Source organism: Lepisosteus oculatus, chromosome 6 (assembly GCF_040954835.1).
Source record: "Lepisosteus oculatus isolate fLepOcu1 chromosome 6, fLepOcu1.hap2, whole genome shotgun sequence".
Lineage (NCBI taxonomy): Eukaryota > Metazoa > Chordata > Actinopteri > Semionotiformes > Lepisosteidae > Lepisosteus > Lepisosteus oculatus.
In genome coordinates, this window is record NC_090701.1 from 52,052,551 (window position 1) to 52,075,775 (window position 23,225).

At 37.3% G+C, this 23,225-nt stretch overlaps 1 protein-coding gene across 3 annotated transcripts in view; it reads left to right on the plus strand.

Moving 5' to 3' along the window:
• c6h8orf34 (chromosome 6 C8orf34 homolog) overlaps positions 1-23,225 on the plus strand; it is a 148,520-nt gene that overhangs the window by 96,552 nt on the left and 28,743 nt on the right. For 2 of the 3 annotated variants that reach the window (XM_069191553.1, XM_069191555.1), the window contains exons 8-10: positions 3,971-4,106; positions 11,213-11,298; positions 13,264-13,337. In XM_069191553.1, the coding sequence (XP_069047654.1) occupies positions 3,971-4,106; positions 11,213-11,298; positions 13,264-13,337 (296 nt within the window). The remainder of the gene's footprint in view (positions 1-3,970; positions 4,107-11,212; positions 11,299-13,263; positions 13,338-23,225) is intronic. The other variant, XM_069191554.1, reaches the window with a different exon arrangement.

Genomic DNA, 23,225 nt, shown 5'->3' on the forward strand with positions numbered 1-23,225 from the left:
CTGAGGAATTGGCCCCTTTGTGAGACAAGCAGATCCACATGAAGAAAAACAAATTAAATCTCCTAGAGAAAAAAGTTCAATGTGGTAAGTCATCTCATAGATTTAAAATTAAGGATGGGTTTAAAAGTTCATTCATTTGTTTTCTCTGGTTTTAGATGTACAGTAAGAGGGATAGGAAGCTGATGATGATGACAGCACTTTTCCACAGATTTTCCATTCAAAAAGACAGCAGTGCAATATACTGATAGTCTTTCAAGGGCACAAATACAGACTTTCGCATGCTGTACTGTCTCGGTGTACTGGGGTTTAACATTGTGCTGTAAAAAAATACAGCTCAGAGAAGAATGAATTGAATACTTCAGTCAACCACATTTCCCAGAAAAATTTAGGTTTTGCTTTAACACTCACATTCCACCCTTCATCAACAAAAAGGAAAGGGTGCTGTAGAATCCATAAGGAGCCACGCTCCTTAGATTTTCTGTTCATCCTTTTCTGTATCAGGTCTTAATCTGCTCTTTTAAAACAAAACACCGCAGATTTACAGCGGTTCTCTGGTGAACTCTACATCAAACCTGGTGGCCCGTTAACTGGCGTGTGACCCCTGGAGCAACTTTAACACTGGCAACACAGCTGGCTCCCATACCCAGAGGACTGAGCAGGCGTGAATTCGAGACGTTCCCACGAAGAGTCGCAGTCCCACTTCTGAGGTGGCCTCCAGCAGTTACACAGTTCATTTGGATCCTAGCAGCTGTGATAAATGAGATATTTAATATCACAGTACTTAATGGTATTTCACAAGCATGAGTGTCTCTGGATGTGGGGCGACAGCTCAGCACTTCACAAAGCCTCAAGGAACAGCTTGAGCCTTAGGCCTTTTTAGCTTCAAATCTGCGACTTTTTTTTTCAATGCCTTTCAATTAAATGTATAATTTGTTTGCTCAATTTATATTTAGCATGCAAAATAGAATCGTCATTTATCTAAATGTGATGATTATTGATTTGACATCGGTCTTCTCCAGTTGTGTATTACACTTACTGTAGCTTTATGTAATGCTGTGAATAGAGACATGAACTATGCAGAAATGCCTAGGCAAAAATATGGCAACGACTATCTAAGCTATTAGTAAATGTTACCATCACAGGTAATATCCTGAAATAATTATTTCACAGAATCATGCAATTTATAAACATTTTACCCTCAATATTATTAGACAATTCATTCAGGGCTAACAAGGAATATGTTACTAATTTATTACGATATGTTGTTTTAGATAAAAAATCCAAAATACATGGCAAAAACGTTTATTGATTTTAAATGTATTTATTGATTAAGCAGAATCTATGAAAATGTGCTTCAGTGTAAATAGGTGCATGACCTCTCTCGTGCTGTGTTCCAACTTGTCTGAAAGGAGAGATAAAGCAAAATGTATCACTTGCAGAAACAGAGCCCCTGCAGCACAGTATAACTTGTAGGTTTAATTTGCTGTCAAAGGGGGAACTCTTACGAAATGCATTGATGTCAAACATCAGTGATTTACCAAAGTCTTTCATTGCTTGTTAAGCTTAAACATCATAAAAGATGCATAAGGCTACCAGTAAATCCATGTGCAAAGTTTGCACATTGTAGATCACTGCAAGGGTTGTATTTCAGGTCTTGTGCAAGCCATAAAGCTTGTATACATTCAAGTGTAGTACATTTAGAAAATGAAGATTTTCCTGATATATAAAAATGTGTAAATATGTTACAGCGTGGGTTCTCCACACCTTTCCTCCAATAGCACCCCACTGAAAAGGTATAGGGAACAGATTTCTGTTGATCACTTTACAGTAGCCTCATATGGTCGGGAGCTGTGAAAACGCTCCCTTCGGCTGAGGAGTAAGAAATTCTTCCTCACCGACACTTAATAATTTTTCAACCCTGGTGAACCCAGTAGTCCCGAAGCTAATCAAACAAAAGTACTGCGTGTGGGAAACCTCATCTGAGCAAAGAACAGCTGCGTGAAAACGATAATCAAAACGTGGTCCTCTGCTGTATTTCAAGCCCCGGGCTGCTGATAGGTCATGGCTGCCAAAACTGAAAGTGCCTTTTCTGCACCTGTTTCTAGCTACATTCTGAGATGACTAACGCATGTTGTAAACACATGGATCTTTTTGGATTCTCCTACAGTACACAGAGGAGTACAGAAGCTCGGTGTGAGGAGCAGCTTGTGTCTATAAACTGCCTGTGAGGTCCTACTTCCCTGCTGTCCTTTCCCATCTTCAGTACAGTTCCTGCAGCAATAGAGCCAAGATCAACATTATAATGAGCATCAGCATACTTGTTTATTAAGTAACTGATATCCTTCAGTGAACGAGTTAAAAAATCTCCAATTCTTGAATTATCACCTTGACTAATGTTTTTAGCTCAATTTTGTGGTTATTTTTGGGGTCGCTGTTTACCCTGCACTTCTTGCTGAGAATCAGTCGCAGAGGAAGAAGTTTATAATATGGAAAATAAATGCATTCAGAGCTAAAAACCTCTTCTGAGCTGTAATATTGATGTTTTACTGTTTTACTGCATGTTTTACTGCACTATGTAATACTTACAGTAAATATGTTAAATATGTTACAGCAGGACTGCTGGTAGATAATAATAAATGCTTACACTTATATAGCGCTTTTCTGGGCACTCCACTCAAAGCTCTTTACAGGTAATGTCCTGTAAACGTGCAGCATCCACCTGAATGATGCAACAGCAGCCATAGTGCACCAGAACGCTCACCCCACATCAGCTATCAGTGGGGAGGAGAGCAGAGTAATGAAGACAATTCATAGATGGGGATTATTAGCAGGCCATGATTGGTAAGGCCAATGGGAAATTTGGACAGGACACTGGGGTAACACCCTACTCTTTTCGAGAAACGCCCTGGGATTTGGAATGACCACAGAGAGTCAGGACCTCGGTTTTACATCTCATCGGAAGGACAGCACCTGTTAACAGTATAGTGTCACTATACTGGGGCATGAGGACTCACATGGACCGCAGGGTGAGCGCCCCCTGCTGGCCCCTAGATAGGTAGGTAGGTCCCTTTTAAGGCCATCAAGGCCCATGGGGAATGGGGGGCAAGGGCACTGGAGGTGGGGGTGATGTGGTCAGCATCACGCTCTGGCCGGCCTATTACCCCCAGAAAGATTAACCCCCGGTACTCATTTGGAAATCAGACTAAGTGGACATGGGAGCCGTCTGGAAGGACTTAGAGCAAGCTCCATCACTTGTCCCTACTTGGGATTGAACCCGGGATCTTCCAGTCAGGAGCTAGACTGCTGACAGTGTCATAATTAGAATGCTGCGATCAACTTGAGAGATGTTTAAATGTCATTTCCTGAAAGTTGTTGGAAAGATTTCAAAAGTGTTGGTCACCAAAGAAATTAAGAGTTTTGGTGTTTGTTTTATCACTGTGGTAACCTATGTGCTTGAAGTCACATTGTCATAAGTCATTATAAATCAAATTCCATATCTTTGGGGGTGGGGGTACAACACAGTCAAAGTTTTAGACTTTTGCACAAATCAAAATTGCATGGACAGAGGCACTGTAAAGAAACCACGTTAGAGTTATGAGGACCTTTTTGAGTACTTGCTTTCATTATTTGTATTTAGTAGGAGTGTCTTTATTGCATACACAAGTCAAAGCAGAAACAACACACAGCTTTGTGAAGTCCCTCACAAAATACTGCTGTCAGATTATTAAAATGTGACATTTCCTGACCTTTGTATAAGCCCTTGAGTCTCAGTTCCTCCTTTTTCTTCATTAAATGAATCAAATTCAATACATTTGTCTTTATTCAACTGTAAATGTCCAAAGAGAAATTGCAGTCCGTTGTTTTTTAAATCAATGGAAAAGAATGAAAAAAAAAGTATTTTGAGACAGAAACACTGTGTATTATTACGTCTCGGTGAACCAGTTTTTCTCTCTTGTCCCTGTGCTCACAGAGGATCTGGACGACCTGCGAATGGAGGGCGTCACCAGTCTGGCACCTTCTGGCAGCAAGTTCAGTCAGGGCCGCAGCTCTTACTGCCCTGAGCCACAGGCCAGGGTTACACTGAACATCTGCTCAAGGTGTGCAAGGTAATCTCTACCTTCTGTGTCACTATGCCAATCGCTACAGAGCACCAGTGATACTTTGTCAGTATTTGCTCAGGCTCAGTTAAAAATCGTACACAGACAATAAGCATAAGCACAGCTTGACATGCTACGTCAACATGCTGCTGTACGTCACTTAGAAAATGCTTTATTTATGAGAGAGAGGAGTTTATTTGCCATCAGTACATCTTTATTGAGATTCTTACTCACTCCAATTTTGGGGGCTGCACTCAGTAGAGTAGACAACACAGAACAAGAGAAAGCACCACACGACGTGCACAGTACATTACAAAACAGTAAAAAATAAGTATTGAAAGTCACAGGCCATCATCCACAATATAACACAACATGTTGTACATGATGATCGGCTGAAACAATCATTATTTTAGGTAATTTAGGCACTTAAATAACCCACAGTTTAGAGGAATATATTTCACTGTCCTTTTGTTAGACACTAAAACACTTCCTTGCACCTTTCAGTAAAGCCAAAAATGGTTCTAGATTTTAATAAAAGACCCACTTGTAGTGCTTGTTTATTTTATTCTTACCAGCACTCTGTAATTGGATATACACTGAGCATACTATATGGTATTTTTTTTCGGAAGGCTCTTGATAAAGATCCTCATAGCAGATTAATTTTCAAATTTCAGAAAATAAGCATCCAAGCTAATGTGTGCTTGGATTGAGAACTGGGCTAATGCAGGGTAGTCAAACTGAGTTGCAATGGCAGGCCAGATTCTACTAAAATGTAATATATAGAGCCATACATACCTTACATAAATACAGTTTTGAACATTATTTGAAATAATGTATTAAAGATTAAGAATTAAATAGTATAGAACCTACTGTACTTCACAGTACTGCTAAAAACAATTCCTGATTCCTGTCAAATGTCTTGGCTGTGACAACATTTTAAGCATTGCGTTCAGCATTGAGTTCAGCATTGAGTGAAGGCTTGACTTGTTTGTGTGCATTTGCAGAAAAAAGGCTGTTGTCCCCAACATGGATTCAATGGTTCTGGAAAGGTTGTTTCAAATAATAATAATAATTATAATCATTGCTTACACTTATATAGCGCTTTTCTGGACACTCCACTCAAAGCACTTTAAAGGTAATGGGGATCCCCTCCACCACCACCAATGTGCAGCCATCCACCTGGATGATGCGACGGCAGCAATAGTGCGCCAGAACGCTCACCACACATCAGCCCCTACTCTTTTCGAGAAACACCCTGGGATTTTTAATGACCACAGAGAGTCAGGACCTTTGCAGGAAATTTGCTTTGTTGTGAGCACCCTGGCATGGATTCAGAAATACAAACCAGAAAAACTGCATAAAATCTGAAAGATACTGTATGCTTCCTAGGCTTTCCTTAATCCTAAGGGAGTCCCACAAGGGCCTGTTCTCGGTCTTACGCATTAATTCATCTATATTAAGAAAAATTGCTATATTATCGCTGTATTATTATCAAATGGACCCACTCCATCAGATTTAATCATTACTTTTGTGCTCGGTTTCTATAATATTCAGCCAAATTTCAGAAAACTGCTTACCTTTGCTAAAATTATATTTATTCCATTTAATTAAAAATTAAAAACTGCTCCCTTAATAATGATTAGAACATTTTTTTTACTTTAACCTGAATACATTTTATCACGGTTTATAAATATGTAGGCATTTGACGGGGAAGTGCTTTAACTTTTAAACTCATATTGACAAATTAAGTCAAGCTTAGACTTGCTACATATCCTGTTTTACACATTCCTCTAGGCAAACTCTAGTTTGGATGTCCATAATCCCCAGTCTTGGACTATGGTTTGCAGTACGACCTTTAAATCTGTTCTTGTGAAACTTCATATCTTATACTAATCTGCTGTGAAATGTATCACTATTGCTTCCTGTCGCATTCATCATTGTATCCTTTAGTCTTTGATCATGGTTGTTGCATGGTCCTCTCTGCACGCTAGCCAAATGCATCATCGATTTAGATTATTTTACAATAATTTATTGCAGTCTTCTTTACTATCGTACATTCAAAGGTGTACTATTTTCATCAAATGGAAACTCCCAAGAGTAACTACTGACCTAGGGTGCAAGTCAGTTTAATTTGCCTCTGCAAATTACTGGGACAATCTGGAGAGTAAGCTGAAACTCTTTGTCTTCGTATATGAAGTTATTTTTCTACATTATTCTTTTCTTTCTTTCCCTGTTCATCTTCTGCTTAATATTATAATGAGCCTCTTGGATCACAGGTTACCATTGTAAACTATTATTTTTGACTGGTTTATATGGTTTAATTAGGAATTATTAAGATATTAAGACATATATATTGTGTTGTCAGCGATGATACAAGTGAACTTTCAACAGGATGTCACCACTAGATTTGAAAAAGATGCCCACATTTTAATGTATATGTTTGCTCAAAAAACAGCAGGTATTACATTCTTCTAAATTTGTATTGAAGGAAGTGCCAGGGTGCAAAAGCTGACAACAATACTGTTTTTTATTTGACCAATATTTATTTGAAAGAGTAGAGTAAGTTCTGTTGATAAATATTTATGATTTATGGTAGCATCACCGGACCTCATTTAGAAAATAACAGCGCAAGTAGAAAAATAAATTATAAGCAACTACAGGACCACAAATCATGTCAAACAGGTCTGAATATATTCTCCAGGTGCAGACCCAAGAAACGTAGGCTTTACTTGTCTTCTGTAACAGTCAGTAACAGTGCAACACTCCCTTTTCTCGTTGCTAAGTCGCCTCAAGAACTTCCCCGTCCTTGTGAGCAGTCTGTTTTTCCAAATACACGCAATGACTTGCAGAGTGGATACCTAACATGGCATGCTGAGAGTTTCAAGTTCAAGAAAGTGTGTTTCAGATTAACAAAAATATCGTTTTGTCGTTGCAAGTCCTAGCACAAATTAAATTTTGTGTGCTACATTTTCATACCCTATGCCATATATTTCTGCTAAAATAACATGAAGTTCACAATGTAGTTTTAAAGAACACATGTAACAGAAATCTATTGGCTTACTTTAAAAAAAAGTAATTCTATACAGTTAAAGAAATACCTAAAAGAGCTGATGTATATCTTCAGGATAAGGATTAGAGTGGAAACTCAAGAGGACCTTTTTGTGTTTTGAATTTACTTCTCCGTTGACAGTAATATAAAGATATGACTGCAGTATAAGATATCAGAAAAACGTTGTTTCCTCTTTTTATATCTATCTACAGTCTACACAGTTGTTAGGATGAGTTATCTTAAACGCATTCCAAATTTGTTTGCTTTTACTACACAGACAAACTTAGATAATTTCAGCATTATCACTTATTTTTAAAAACATTTCCTGTTAAAAACCACAGGGCCAAATCTTTTGCCCAGATTTCTTTCTGATTCATTAATCATGCGCATGCACTGCTGAAACTCGATGCCAAAACCCGATAAAATTGCATCTTTGAGATGAAACAGTTGGTACAATCATGCCAGCATGTTTTTAAATTTTGTTTTCTTATTTCCTTGGTTGTTTCTATACAAATAGACAGCTTATCTGTTTTCCAGAATGCATGAATATCCTATTTTACAGTACACAGGAAATTTAAATGCAATCAGTATTTTTACTTGGAACATTATCACGAGAGGAAGGAAGATTAAATTCAGTGGATTTTATCTCTCTTATCACTTGCTCTTTTACTTGACTATAGTGCTTCCACATGGTGAAATGAGCTGATTATCTTAATGTAACAGTTTAAGAGCCATTCATTAATTACCAATCAATACAAAAAATAGAAACCACAGAAATGTTGTTCCTACTGTAAATGCCAATCAAATTTGATTGAAATATCCAAATGAGTCATTTGAGGTTTAGTGCTCAAGAAGGATCTCCTTTTCCCTCAAAGATGCTGAATATTTTGATTTATCAATCCTTCAGCAGAGTTTACAGGCAATACTAATCACTAATCACCAATCCCAGAGCCTGTTTATCTCACATACAGTAGCAGATAGGCGGTTAACTGCTATTTTGCAGATGGTTGTAGTTTTACTGTATTTTTGCCATTTTTTATTTCATTTTTCGTCGAATGAGAGGTTTTTGTTGAATGAGAGTACTGTGGTCAGTGGAAGGGAAGTGGATGTACAACTATGATATTTGAAATGCTTAACTGAATTTCAGGAGGAATGACAACAACCAAGCTGCTTTTGTCCCAGCTGTTCTGAATCAGAATCGATGGCAACGTTATGTCTTGAAAGCGTGTGATATACAGTATCATTCACAAGTCGCTTTTGCTCACATTCCTCCTCCACCTGTGCAGCTCTATGGTTTTCTCATCACTGCCCATCGGGCCCCAGTCTGCTCATCCTATAGCCAGGGAGGTAGGACCTTAAACAAGAGGGTCAAGTCAGATCTTACTATACCTACTGCAAATGCTCAATTCACATCCTCAGATGCCTGGAATTTATTTATCCCTCAGGCAATAATTATTGTTAATAATGATTAAACACACCGGACCCTAAGGGCAAGAAATTTGTCTTACAAAATTTGAAATGTTGTGAAAGCACGGCAGCTGCTAATTGCATTTTAAAAGAGGGTTTCATTCATTTGTAAAATAAACACCAGAAGCACTAGATATACTTTCTGCCTTACAGGAAGTGATTGGTATTATTTTAGGTTCTGACGCCTGTACTACACTACCCACCTAACCCCAAGGGTTGCGACACCAGAGGCAAATGTGAAGTCTTTTCTAATTTGGGGATTTGATGGCAGTGTAAAAATAGCGTAAGCTTTTCAACGTATTCAAAAGTGCGTATTTGAATAAAAATTCACATCCTGAGCATTTACTTCTCATATTTTCAGCTTCCACATGGGGAATTTTCTCCCTTTGTTTTTAATTTGGCTGTAGAATTCTTCGGCCTCGTTTTCTTCTTGGACAGAGTGCTGCTTCTTTCTTGTGGCATGCTTTTCAGCGTAGCATTGCCATAGTCTCTGTACTGTATATTCATTTTGGTCAATTAAGCAGAAACATGCCTTGAACCACAACTTCCATTATGAAACATGTCCCATATACAGTACAGTCCATCCCATTCCATAACATCCTGGTTCCAGCCTTTACAAATCAAAATTATAAGGGAGTTGGCTCCATTAACTAAATTGTGTTTATGTAGTGAGTGTTTTATTGAATGGCAGTGGGAACTGTAGCACACAGAAGACCATTAATTTCAACCAGCCATTATCTGCGCTGCTTCAATGGTCGAGTGGAGACAGTACAGCACTAACATGTAAAGAAACACCTTGTGCTGTGCACAGTGGCATGGGTGGCAAAACTAAATGGCATTTGTTTGCCTTTTTTTTGTAGGATTGTTTTAAGGGAATAACATTTTAATAGTCTACTTTTCTACATCATAACATTAATTAAATGGGGTGTGTGATATTTTTTGATGTTTTATGGAACTGTTTATGATTTAATTATAGATGCAAAGAAACCGGATTTGCTATTACTGGCTGCAGACTTTCTGTGTTTCACAAAGTGAGAAGCGTGAATCATTTCCAAGATGCACCACTTTATCCAGGCAGACGAGAATCCCTATTCAACTAGGGGAAATGTTAGTGTACTGAATGCATTTTCTAGGAAGCAAAACATTCCAGTACGAAAATAACAGAAGAGGTGGGCTTTAAAAGATTCCAAACAGCTGCTGATATCATCATTGCACTTTTCATATCATTGTTGTGGTGACCTCTTCCTAAATATAATATCTGTAGAATACATCTTCACTTTCCTGTCGGTCGTTTACTATTGTTACTGTACATACCTACTGTATGATCCAACATTTCTGATTCCATATAAAGGCGATAAGACCGATGGACACATAACATGTTTGTTTAATCAACCTTTTTCAATGGAGACACTAAGTCTCCAGAGTTTCAGTCAAGCAAAATGCATTGTGTCATTTCTAAAGCTGTTTTGATTCCGGTGGGGATGTAAGTTTTATTCTCAATTAATTAGGCATAGCCACTGTTCGATGTAGTTTTTTATCTTTGTGAAAATTCATTCAATTCAAGTTCTGACCTAAGATAAATGGTTTTCCATTTTATGTCTTAATCTGTTTTGTGTTTAAATTTCATATGGGTTGGGACCTTTTTATTTTACACATGTAATTCATAATATAATGAGTATCCAAGCCATTTTTTTCTGAATTTGATTAATCTGGATGGTATCTTATGGTTGTCTAAAATGTTAATTCTTTGAACAACAGAATTAACTACACAGGAAATAAAACACCTTACTTTATGTAATTCATTTTTTGTAGAAAAACAGCAAAGTAGATTAAAAAAACATTTCTCTCTAAAGCATGCAGCAATGATTGTTTTTTAGAATGTATTAATTTAATATCATTATAATGCTTGCATTAATTAATAATCATTGCAGAAAAACACACTTGTCCTTGTAACCGATCTCAACTACCCTAAAAGGCATATTCTTGAAATATAATTTCAAATGTACAGATTTAAGTTATGGTTGGAATTTAAAAAAATAGATATATAAAATATATCAGTGTATAAAACAAACAAAATAAATTAATAATTCATATTTCTGTTTTCATGTGTTGCTGTTTGTGGTTATATGAAAGTTGTACAGTATAAATTGTTTTAATCTGAAAGTTAACTGCAAGCATGTTGATTTACCAGTAGGAAATAAGGAGACATTAATTGGATTGCCAAATTACCAAAGGTTTACAAACAATTTTTCTTCAGAAATTTTATCTGAAAAAAAAAGAACAATAATAAAAAATATGTGTTTTGACTTTGTTTCAGGTACTCATCTAACAGCTGTTATGGCATAATGTATTATTTTAGATTTGTAAAATTAAATTAATGTACATTAAAATCATAAATATAAATCAAAATTGCCTCTAGAAACAATCAGGTGATAATTGTTATAGAATGAATAGAATATTAACAAAACATATTAGAAGGTGTAGTCTTTGCAACACGCATTCTGAACCTAGTGGTCATCTCACTTTCTTGAATCCTCCATGACGTCATCAAAGGTGCAGACTATCAATAACATTCTTCCTCCTCATCCGTTTCATTCAGGCTCCAAGGTGACAGTCTCTTGGAGGCAAGGGATGAAGACCTTCACACTGCCCAGTCCCCTGAGCAAGCTGTTCCCGAAATTGTCTGTAAGTAGTGGCGCCAGTAATCATTAGATCTGCTCAGAAATCTACTACAAATCGAAAATGCCATCACCTCCACCTGTACAACTCTTCTTTTCACAATTCATTAACTGTATATAAAACCGTTTGAATAGAAACAGAAGTAAAGAGCATTCAAGATGTCCTTCGTCGATTGCTTATCTAATACAGTGCTTGTCGTATTAAAAGTATTAAGTGTCATTTTACAAACCTACCTAAAATTCATTATTGTAAGAGTTGCCATCAATCCTGATTTTGAAACTGAATACAAGAGTGTTTGAATTTTACAAGGTTAAGGCAGTGAAGTTAATTAGCAATTTTTTTCAAAAAATAAACTTTATTTTACAATAGACATCTTACAATGAGTACACACTCTAACAAACCATAACAGCTCTACTGAATTAAAGAAATGTTCTACAGGTTATCAATCTATGCAAATGGTTGCTGGGGCTGGATTTGTGAATTTTCCACTAATTACTCTTCACAGTTTGACGCGAAGACCATTATTTTGCAGCACAGTGCCATCTGATGTCCATATACTGTACCTCTGATGACAGCAACTCAGCAATTCTTAGGGTCATGGAAACCATTATGATAAAATTATGTTGGCTGGTCCTTGGGCTGGTTCAAACCTGCTGGTTCAAATCTGAGTCATGTTACCAGCTGCCTGTGGTCACTATCACCCAAGGGGCAACGCAGGAGAATGATGGGCATAAGGCAGTCAGAATCCTTTTGGCTTTTGGTAAAACTGTGACTTTGCATGTGCCTGCAGGCTTGCCCAGACCTCAGTGAGAGATTTTTTTTGCTCAGTTTCCTGACAGCCTGCAGAGTGTCAGAAATGAATGCTTCTGACAGGCGGGCGTGTCAGCTGAACATGCCTACAGGTCCTCTTTTTTCCTGTGCAAGCACACTATTTCTGGAAAACCAAGTCCTGAACAATTGCCGATACCAAATTAATTACATTTGCTTAATAATAACCTTAAATAATTGGCAACTGTAAATATATCTGAAAAACAAGGCCATACTTGCATTGCCACTTGGACCTCATCATCACTGAACATCCAACTTCGAAGAGCTTCCTGAACCATGGTTGCTCCATCGAGGAAGAAGGCAGCCCTGAAAGCCAAATGACATTGTTCTTCAACATGACTTGTACCCACCTGTGAAACAGACTTCTGTGCAGGGCTATGCAGAGCTCAGTTTTGTACCATTTTCTCATTCACCTTACATCTCTATATGTTGCACTTTCATCATGTTTCGTGTTTGGATAAAGGAACTACAGTGATGATGACGAGATCTAAGAGGAGCTTCATGTGTGGCTCAGGGATGAAGTACAAACACTTTATTACAGGAAGAGTAATAACCTGTCTAGGGCTGGCAGACATATAAATGTGAAGATATAAATATGGCCCTTTGGAAGCATAATTATTAGGGCATACTTGACAAATTGCCTTCATGATCTGACTCACCCATTGGCAAAAGTTTGTGCATGATTGGGCTCTGGACTCAGAACTGGAAAGGTGTGGGTTCAAGTCCTAGGTGCAGTGATCCTGTTGTACTCTTGAGCAAGGTACTTCACGCCGATTGCCCCAGTACGATGCCCAGCAGTAGAAATGGGTACAAACATTGAGTCGCTTTGGACGAAAATGTTAGGCAGATAAATGGATAACAATACCCTTGTATAAGTTGAACCTTTTTAAATGAGTCATTTTAAATATATAAGCTGTCAACATTTTAAAACTATAGAAATAAGTCAACAGATGTGTTAAAAAAGTAGTGTGCGATTCTTTAAAAAAAATACTTGGCAGAAAAACTGAAACTCATTTGTCTACTTTTTTTTCTACCTGTGCGTGAACTGGCAGTTAATTACTAGTTGTAAGCTATGTTTGGGAGCAATTATTTCTGAGAGCTGATGTAAGTGTGCAGTGAGTACTGTTCTGTTGTCTGGATCAGGTCCACTGCCTGGGGCAGAAACACTGATGGAGGAAGATGAAGAATTTGAGAGTGCTTCTCAAGTGACAGGCCCAGTAAGTAATATTCAATTACTGAATAATCCCTGATCGTGTTACGTGATTAATTAAATATCCCATTTGTTGTTCATGATCTTTACAGTAAAAGTGACAGTTAAATTTTAAGTTTGCTGGCAGAAAGGAGTGGTCCAGGCTTGAAAACAGCTGCCATTTTTAACTTTGTTATGTCACTCTCCACAGTCATAGATAGTACTTTGCAATTAATTCCACCCCAATGCTTATTTTTATTTTTAAATGAATTATGATGGAATACGTTACTGCACACATATAGTAATTCACTTATTCATTTATTCAGTTATCCTTCTGCAAAGTAAGTAGTGTTTGGGAGAGCCATTTTTACTGACCATCTTCACTTACATAAGTTATTCACAGTGTATACATACTCTAAAACACAGAGCAGTTCAACTGGAGTAATAAATTACTGTGGTTCACAAAACATGGCAGTGGAAAGTGAGTGCGGAAGAAAGGAAAGAGGATTCCAGGGTGAGATCATGGGCTACAGCTCCTTTTCCATACCAACAGGGCTACAGATTTCCTGTTCGTCATATCCACCATCTCTATGCTGAAATGGGGAAGACACAGTCAAGTGAGGTAGACCTGAAATGCAGAAGTTAGTAAAGCAAGTCACCCAATGCACAGCTAGGGAACAAGTGAAGGTTTATTACATGCTGAAAAGAGAAGAAAAACTCAATATTTCAGCTGTGGAGCCTTTTTTGGGTGTCTGAAGGGACACCAGAAGAAGGCTCCACAGCCGAAATGTTGTGTTTCTCTTCTTTTCTTTTCAGTATGGAATAAACCTTTACTTGTTCCTTGCAGCCTACGCATGCTGATGCGTCTACCTACAGTACTTTAACTACAATGCACAGCTAGCCAATCCCAGTCAGGTAGCACACTTCTAGAATAGGTGGGTAGCTGCGTCAGCATGCGTAGGCTGCAAAGGAACAAGTAATAGGAAAGAGAACACAACGTTTCGGCCGTGGAGCCTTCTTCAGGTGTCAAGAATATGCATATGTAGAATATTCTAGAATATGCATTGTCAGAAAGACGTCACAGCATGCATGCACAGAAAACATTTTCCAAAGCAGGTTTTGGCAACTAGAGATTCTTGGCTTTCTTTTAAAGGAAGCTGTCCTCTCCCCCACTAAACAGAATAGAAATCCATGTTCAATCCTGGCTCAGACCACTTAGTTCAGAAGACATGTAATCCTCCCCAACTGTATTTTACAGCCCCGAAGAAGCTGAGCTTTCAGTTACACAATGTCACATCTTAAGAGTGGGAGCTCAAGATTTTCTGCATTTGCCCATTTTTTTTAAAAAAAAGAACCTCATTTTTAAAAACGTTAGGTGCAAAATGTTTTGAAAATTAGAAGGTGCACCTTTTAGTTCACACAAAAATTAAATTCAATTAATAAGTATCAAATACTGTCATTTGTTTATTTACAATAGTCATTTTCCAATAAACACAGTGGTTCACACACTAAATCTGAATTTTAGACTAATTTTAAACGACTGTGAAGTTCTGTGAAATGTGTATTGATTTCTCGGCAAATCAAATATTCAAGCTTATATGTTTAGGTGAAACATTCCTTAGGTGACAGTGGTACAAATGTGATCTTGTCTGGTGACTACAGCATATTCAGTTGTGGTGATATAAAGAGTAAACTTTAAATAAACCAATATTGAAAATCTCCTAATCCTATATAATTTCCTGTTTTATACTCCTATATTCTGCTTTTTTCGAGATTTTGGAAGACTCTACATATATATGAGGTTCATGTAATTGACATACAATGTATTGTTCCAAATGAGCTGTAATTAGTGCACAGCATAGTAGGTTGGGCAACATAGAACTTAAAATCAAGGTTGAAGTTGCAAGAGAGGGCTTTTTAAATATGAAAAGTTTTTTTTTCTCTGTAGAAGGTGGATTATTGTGCTTCTTTTTGAAGGCAATCTTGTCTGGCACCTATTAATTAACATATTACATTTTGTAGTATGCTTTTTCAAATCAGTTGTAAAATAACAGAGGTATTTGGAGGGTGTAATTGATCAAATGTGGAATACAGCATGCATCTACTAACAAAAATCCCTGACTGTCCTGACTGGAATAATGTAAAAAAAATATTTTAAACCCCAGTATTTTCAGTGATTTAAGTTCAGAACAGTTATTCAGTATATATACTTTTGTAAACAACATTCTAAAGGTTTTAGTGTCCTTTTGAATCCTACCAGTCAAGTATAGTAAAAATATGAAAGCCTTTTCAAGAGTCTTTCAAAGTGTTTTCCCCACCAAAACATACACATGTGAAACAGATGGAAATTGGTCCAGACATACTGGTAAAATGTACACGTTCCATTTATCTGCATTCAAATTGCATGTTGCATTTTTCACCAAAATGTGAAGACTCCTTGCAGGAAGACACACTCTGTGTGGCATCTTAATATTTATATTACTCTACAGCTTTATTGTTTAGTTTTAGCCCATACAAGCCATTTTGCACCCTGCCTCCAGAAATATGTTCTTTGCAGTGCACTATTTGTAAAATTAGTGTCATTGTCAATTTTCTGTTACTTCTGTTTAGAATATTTTCTACAGGTTGTGCTATTCCAGATAAGTCAAGAACGAGCTGTAATTCATCCCATATGGTGATGCCAGTCTCAGGATACCTTCTGCAGCTCTAGGAGCTTAATATGGTTGTTTTCAAAGTAACTGCTTATTTCTTAGGCACCTTTTCAAAAGCAATTGTAATTAGGCTTCCTAATGACTCATTAGTGTAACAAGGTGCTGGGATTTATACTTACAGTAAGTGCTCTTTTGAGTTGACTCACTTTCCTTGAACAGGGCAGCACTTCTGTACTCATACCGATCTCTGTGGGACTGCAACAGTGGGGAAATAGAACTGCGGAGAACATAGACTTTCTTATTAATGATGACTGACATTTTCATTTCCTCAACAGCAAGGTGATTTTAATAACAAAGTTAATCCCGTCTGATATTACAGTTTACTGAAGGTGGATAAAAGCTGGAAGTCTTTTCAAGCTAGGTATCATGTGTTTAGAATATAAAACTCGCAATATTAAAATGTCGGCAACAGCATTAGAGAAGCTGTTCTCATGACTAAGTCTGTTAATGCTGTGTTAATCTTCTAAGCCTAAAATAGAATTGTTAATAATCATAATGAATTCAATAAATGAAACATAATTTCATGAAATTGTTTTAAAACTGATTGTATCTCAAAGTGGAATTATATAATAATATATATAGAACAAAATGTTTTTGTTGTAGTTTGGGTGATAGATTTGTGCTAGTATTGGTATTGTAGAGTTAGTGGAGGACCTACAAAATGTAATATTCTAGTGATTTGATCAAGGATAAGTTGCACATTTAATTTCTCCAAATAGAAATCCTGGTCAATGGTCAATGATCTAGAACTGATTTCTAATCTAAAAGTGGGACATTCCTGTTTGGATCAAGGGAGGGATCAAGTTCAAGGAAGCTTGTGATGACTTTGCCAAATTGTCAGTTGTAGCTGAAATTGCTGTGTAGGGGACTACAACAAGTATCGGGTGCTCACAGTTCTCATAATGACCATCAATAAATGTCATTTTACAATATTTTAAAATGATTCATGTATAAAGATATAAGGACAGTATAAATAGGTTATAAATGCACTTTTTCCTAAGCATAGAAATGAAACTATTTTGGCAGAGTAGTTATTAGTTCTTGTTGTTTTTGTCCTTTTTTGACTGGCTTTAAAATCACCCTTTTCATTTAGTAACACAATTGGAGGCCTGGATAACGTATGGCATGGGCATACAGTATGAAACACCATCTAAAGTGGCAGTTACCAAAGGTGATAATTACCACATAAATGTTGCGGTTGAATTCTTCATTAAATCAATTACAAAGGCAATTTCAATATAGTTTCTGTTGGATTCACCAAAATTTGTTATTGATTCCTTATTAAGTCCCAGATTCTATTAAATTAATTCTTTATTAAGTTTCAGATTCTAACTGTGTTTCTGGATCTTTCTTTTAATATACTGTACGTCCTAAAGCAAAATAACCCAAAACTAGTTTTTCTGTTGCATGATGAAACTGACTCAGCTGTCTTTATATTGCCAATTGTCATCTTCGGAAATGTTTTTTCATTTTTACTTGGATAGATTTCATATTTTGCAAATGTTTGTCATTTTTAAAAGTGAACAGACATGAAATATTGGTGGTTTTCTCTGTTGTGGTTTTATTTCTGTAAGCCAAACTCACTGTCTAATTAGTGCAACAATAAATGTATATTTAGAGAGTAAATTATACACCCGACATTGAAAGTAAGAGAGACAGTCAGCAGACAGTATTGAATACACAAGCCTAATTACACTGGAGAAGCTGGATTTATTGCTCTTTGTATTAATGCAGCATATATGAGTTCTTGCTTGTTTTCACGAAAAGGTTGTATACTCATATGCAGCCTTTTGATGGTTGAGGCAATTCTCCATACCCTAGTCCCCTGGCAGAAATACTTTTGAACTTGTTATGCAGTCATGGTTATTTTATCTTTGTTTATTCTGTTGAATTTGAAACCAGGTCTATACGTTTTCCAATCCAACAATAACAAAATAAAAATAATCTTTATTATTATTGCTTACAGTACATCTATATTGTGTATATACAGGTAGGTGTATGCTGTATACACATATATATTAGATGTAGTGCCATTCTGGACACTCTACTCAAAGCGTTTTACAGGTAATGGGGAATCCCACCTCACCACCAATATGCAGCAACCAAAGAGCAACAGAATGGCAGCTGTCAGTTGGGAGGAGAACAGAATAACGAAGTCAACTCATAGAAGGGGATTATTAGGAGGCCATAACTGATAAAGGCCAGGGGGAGTTTTGGCAAGGACACCAGGGGAAAAGAATATATGTGTGGGTTCTGCTCATGTTATGTTGTTTTTATGCATCTAGTCATCTACACTGATGACCTCCAAAGTGTTACCAGCTCCACTGCCTAATGAGGAACTATTACAGGACAAGCTCGTGCACTTTTTCACCTTTTCTAAGTTTCTTTAATTGGAACATATGCCAACTAAATTGTGCAATCAAACTTTCAATGTAATATACTATTTAATTAGTGAAGTTATACTTTATTTTCATTATAGTATTGTCTTGTAGTTTATTAAATACTCAAGCTGTGCTCTATTGGTACATGTCTTCCAGACCATATTGTTTTTCTCATGTTGTTATAAGGAAGAATGCTGAGGTTGTAGAGGGCTTTGTGCTTCTCCACTTTAAATGTAAGTTTTACATTTCACACTTTTGAAGTTATTTTTTATTTCAACTTTGCACTGCAAGCAGGATCCGAGATGCGGTTTGACTGCTTATCATCCCAAAACTGAAGGGAAGACAAACATAAATTACACAATGAGACACCTTGTGTAACATAGGTTACAGAAGATTTTGTATGCACAGTACAAATGTGCAGTAGCTATGTTCATTCGATCATGTCTTCCGTCCCCCTTCTCCATCATTATCCAGTCAACCTTCTCAACCTCAGAAACTGGGCTCATCAGCACCTTTGCAAGCATCTTATAATTCTGAGTTTTGGGAGGTGCTAGGCAGTTTGGACACAATATTAGAATGTTATAATGTATAAAAAACATCCACATTTTGCTCTGCCACACCGCTACAACACGCTGTTGGTGTTAAGTGCCGTGTTGGCTTCAGTGGGCATGAAACAGGCAGGCAGATGCAAAATGCATATAAAAGCCATGTTGAAGTTGCAGCTAGGAACACAGTTTTACACAGTGCAATAAAAAAAACACTGTCCAAAACACAAGAAAAAAAGCTTAAAATCTTTGAGCTACCAAGACTTCTTATTGTATATACAGTATATATATTTATGAGGGGTGTCACCCCAGTGTCATGGCCAAATTTCCCATTGGCCTTTACCAATCATGGCCTCCTAATAATACGGGTCTATGAACTGGCTTCATCACCCTGTTCTCCTCCCCACTGATAGCTGGTGTGTGGTGAGTGTGCTGGTGCAGAATTGGCTGCTGTCACATCATCCAAGTGGGGCTGCACATTGGTGGTGGTGGAGGGGAGTCCCTATTACCTGTAAAGTGCTTTTAGTGTAGTGGCCAGAAAAGCGCTATGTAATTGTAAGCAATTATTGTTATTATATATAAAGCTGCTTCCCAATTTTAGTTTCTCTTGCGAAAATACAAAACAATAACGTTTTTAATCAACATCTCAAAGTTTCAAAAATTTCTGGGTAATGTGGTTCAGACCAAAGCTACTATTTTATCTCGACTGGCCATCCTGTTAAGTACCAGTGAAGGCTATTTGAGACCAAATGTCATGCAAACCAATGTGTCAAGGCAGTTCTCTAAGAATTTAATTATATACTATAAGAATATGCTTTTCTAGGTATATGACACTGGTCAGTTTTGGAAGTGATATAAATCTGTCAACAATAGTAATTCCCCACTAATGCAATTTGTACATTGAAATAATTTATTTTAAAGAGGGATCTAGTCAAAATGAGCTGGACATCGCATGATGTTTACCACTGCAATTTAAGTTGCATGCCTTTCCTATTAATATCACAGAATTACTTTGCTAGTGTGGGAAGATGCTTTGCAATCTTTAATAAACAACTTGCCGACACAGAAGCTGCTTTTTGAATGTAGAAATTCTTGGAAAAAAGCAATTGCGAACACAATATGACAGCTCTAAACATGAGACTGTCATAAATCCTGCATTTGTTTGCGGCAACATGTTCAAAACTTCAATGCTGCAAGTAGAAAACAAAATCTGGAATAATCATTAATTTTTTTCCTCTCCTTACTTTTTCTGAATCCCATATCCTGCAAACAAACAGAGTTTCTTTTAAACTGGCTTTACAGCCTGGTTTGTGGGATTGAGGTAATGCGCTTAGTGGTGTTGACTTCCACAAGGGTGGGCGTCCCATGCCTGCACAGGGTTACCCTGCCCTCAGTGTGGATAAATGTGGCAAAGAATGAATCAGAATCACTTTATGTGTACATGACAAAATGTCTTTATGTATCAGGCTTGTGGTACAGTATTTCACGTGCCAGTGCAGGCTCATTGAGACCACATGTTTTAGAAACTGATGTGTCAAGGTACTTTCCTGAGCCTATAAGTAAGGTTAGAAATTAGAGGAGGCCATCTGGCCTGATTGGTAGTTTCTTATTGATTCAAGGACCTCATCCAGTTATTTCTTGAAGGATGCCAAAGTATCATCTTCAACCACATGGCAAATGAGAGTACTGTAAATACTGTACTTCCCTCATAGTCTTGGTTATACAGTAAGTGGCTTGCACATAGTTTCCACTTGAGTCCTCTGTTCATGTTTCCCACTGTTCATTCTGAAGAAGTCCACTGTGTTGACTTTGTCAAGCCTTTTGAGGAATTTGAATACTTGCATTAAGACGTCATGTAGCCTTCTGTGTTCTCTGCTTCTTTGTGTCCTGTTCCTTCAGTCAGTCAGTGCGGCACGTTCCTTTAAGTACCAGAATGTGTATGGTAGCTGTTCTCTGGACTGTTCTTCATTCCATTGTTGCATTCCCTGTTAGAAAACAAATTTAACAGTGTCCTCTCACAACCCTGGAGACCCAGATTCTCTTTTCTTGGCTTTTTATTAATAATGTGATAATCTAATAATAATGGTAATGTTTCTTTATTATCCCTATACATTTTCTTGCATTAGGAATTCGTCTTTTTGCATACCCCAGCTTTTCTCCATGAGACACAGGCACACAGACAGGGAGAGAAACTTGGGGTCAGAGCTCAGGGTTAGCCATTATACGGCGCCCCGGGAGCAGTTGGGGTTAAGGGCCTTGCTCAGGGGCTCAACGGAGTAGGATTCCTCTGCGGGCCACGGGATACGAACCGACAACCTTCCAGCCACAGGTGCAGATCCTGAGCCACAGAGCCACCGCTCCGCCCCGCCCCTCCAATTAATAGACATTGGAAAAATTCACCTTGAATCCAGTAGTGTGTATACAGTAGTTTATTGACTACATTCCAACATTATTTCATATAATGCTACTACAGCTAATATGTATAAAGTATATATTTAGCAACGCTGTGATTTGGTGATTGTACATGTTCAAACTTTTAGATGATATATATATATTCCAGACAGTGCTGCTCCAGACATGAGCTACTGTATGTCATTTTTTGACTTGACCATGGGACTGACCATGTGGCTGTGCCAGACTGGATGAATGCCAGTGTATCATTGCCAAGCAAGAGTGTTTAGCACTGTGTGCCAGGGACTGGTGAGCTTGCAGGGTCATCAGTGTGAGTTGCAGCTCCCCTCCCTCTCTGCAGCAGATGGCTTGACAAGAACACATCCAGGTGGACATGTTTGCAGTCTGCCTGTGCAACATAAAGCTTGACTGTTGGAAAATGAGGTCATTGCGAATTGGAGAATCCAAATCAAGGAGTTAAAGAGAAATACATTTAATTGCAGTAAGAATAATCTATGTTATCATTGTATAGTCTCCCATGATGATGTTTCATAACAGCTAGTGTTGTGGAGTGAAAACAAATAACTGAAAAAAAAATGTTATTCCATCAAGCATTTGTTGCTGAGTGAGCTAGGTGACGAAGGTCTATCATTAGTGTGCTATCATTAGTGTCACATGTGCTGCACCTATGCACCTATGGGGTACATTTTTGTCTTCAGTTTGTTTCTCTGGCAAATCAATGTGGCTGAGTCGGGACCCTTCATTCACCAAAACACAAACCTAGTACCCAGTATACTAAATAGGAAAATAGAAGCACAGGACATTTTCTTCTCAGGAACAACTGAGAATGACAGCATTATTTACCCAAAAGATAATGAAAAGGAGGGATTTTCTGTCCATATGTTTAAACAGATATTTCGCTTCACTGGCTAAACACCTAAAATATTAAAGTAGCTGCCATATCCATCTTATTGCCATATTAAGCTGAAATATGTATTTTAATTGTCTTGGTTTAATGTAGCATGCCAGCGCTATTATTAATTCAAATCATTTACCCTCTGAAAGCACATAGAAGTGTTTTACTGTCTGTCCAATAATTACATCAACAGATAAATATCTAAGAGGTTCAAAAAGCTTTGTTTAGCTTTGTTATTGTAAACTTTGACATAGCTTAGTCATGACGCCAGCAATGCAGATGTCAGAAACATCATAAAATAAACAACTCAGCCATGACAATTGGATTTATCTCTCTCAGACACGTTAAATGTTTAATGTAAAACATACTATAGGATTGCATTTAGATGCAAGCTTGTTTTGTTTTTCTCATGCAGTCATGATGTTAAAAAGGAAATATTTAATGTAAGGATATTTCTGAACAGTGTACTACTGCTACTGAATATTAAATTTATGTTGATCATTTTCATTAATTAGATGCAATACATTTTTAAAAGCTCTTTTAAAACTGAAGTTTCCAGTCTCGTTGCTTTTTGTTTATGACATTGCTTATACTGACCAAACATAAAGCTGTTTGAAGCAGTTTGATCAAATGGGGGAGATGCATCAGTACACAAGCTCTACTTCTAAAAGACAAGTAGAGTTTAATTCTGTACTCAACAGCTAAGATGTAGCTTTTTAAATCATTTGGCTGTGGAGCAATGAAATTCAACTGTACTTGCCTTTTAGAAGTAGAACCTCTAGTTCTTCTTTTAAAGACACCTGTGACACCTGAGTCAATATCTGGTGATTAGTTGTATTACCTGGCTTCAGTTATTATTTATGCTATGACAGACACCACTTGGATCTGTAGTGAAGCTTAAAGACACATAAAGGAACCTTTCAGCTGTGTCTTCAGGCACTGTCCTAAAGTTTGCTATGACAATTGTTTTCC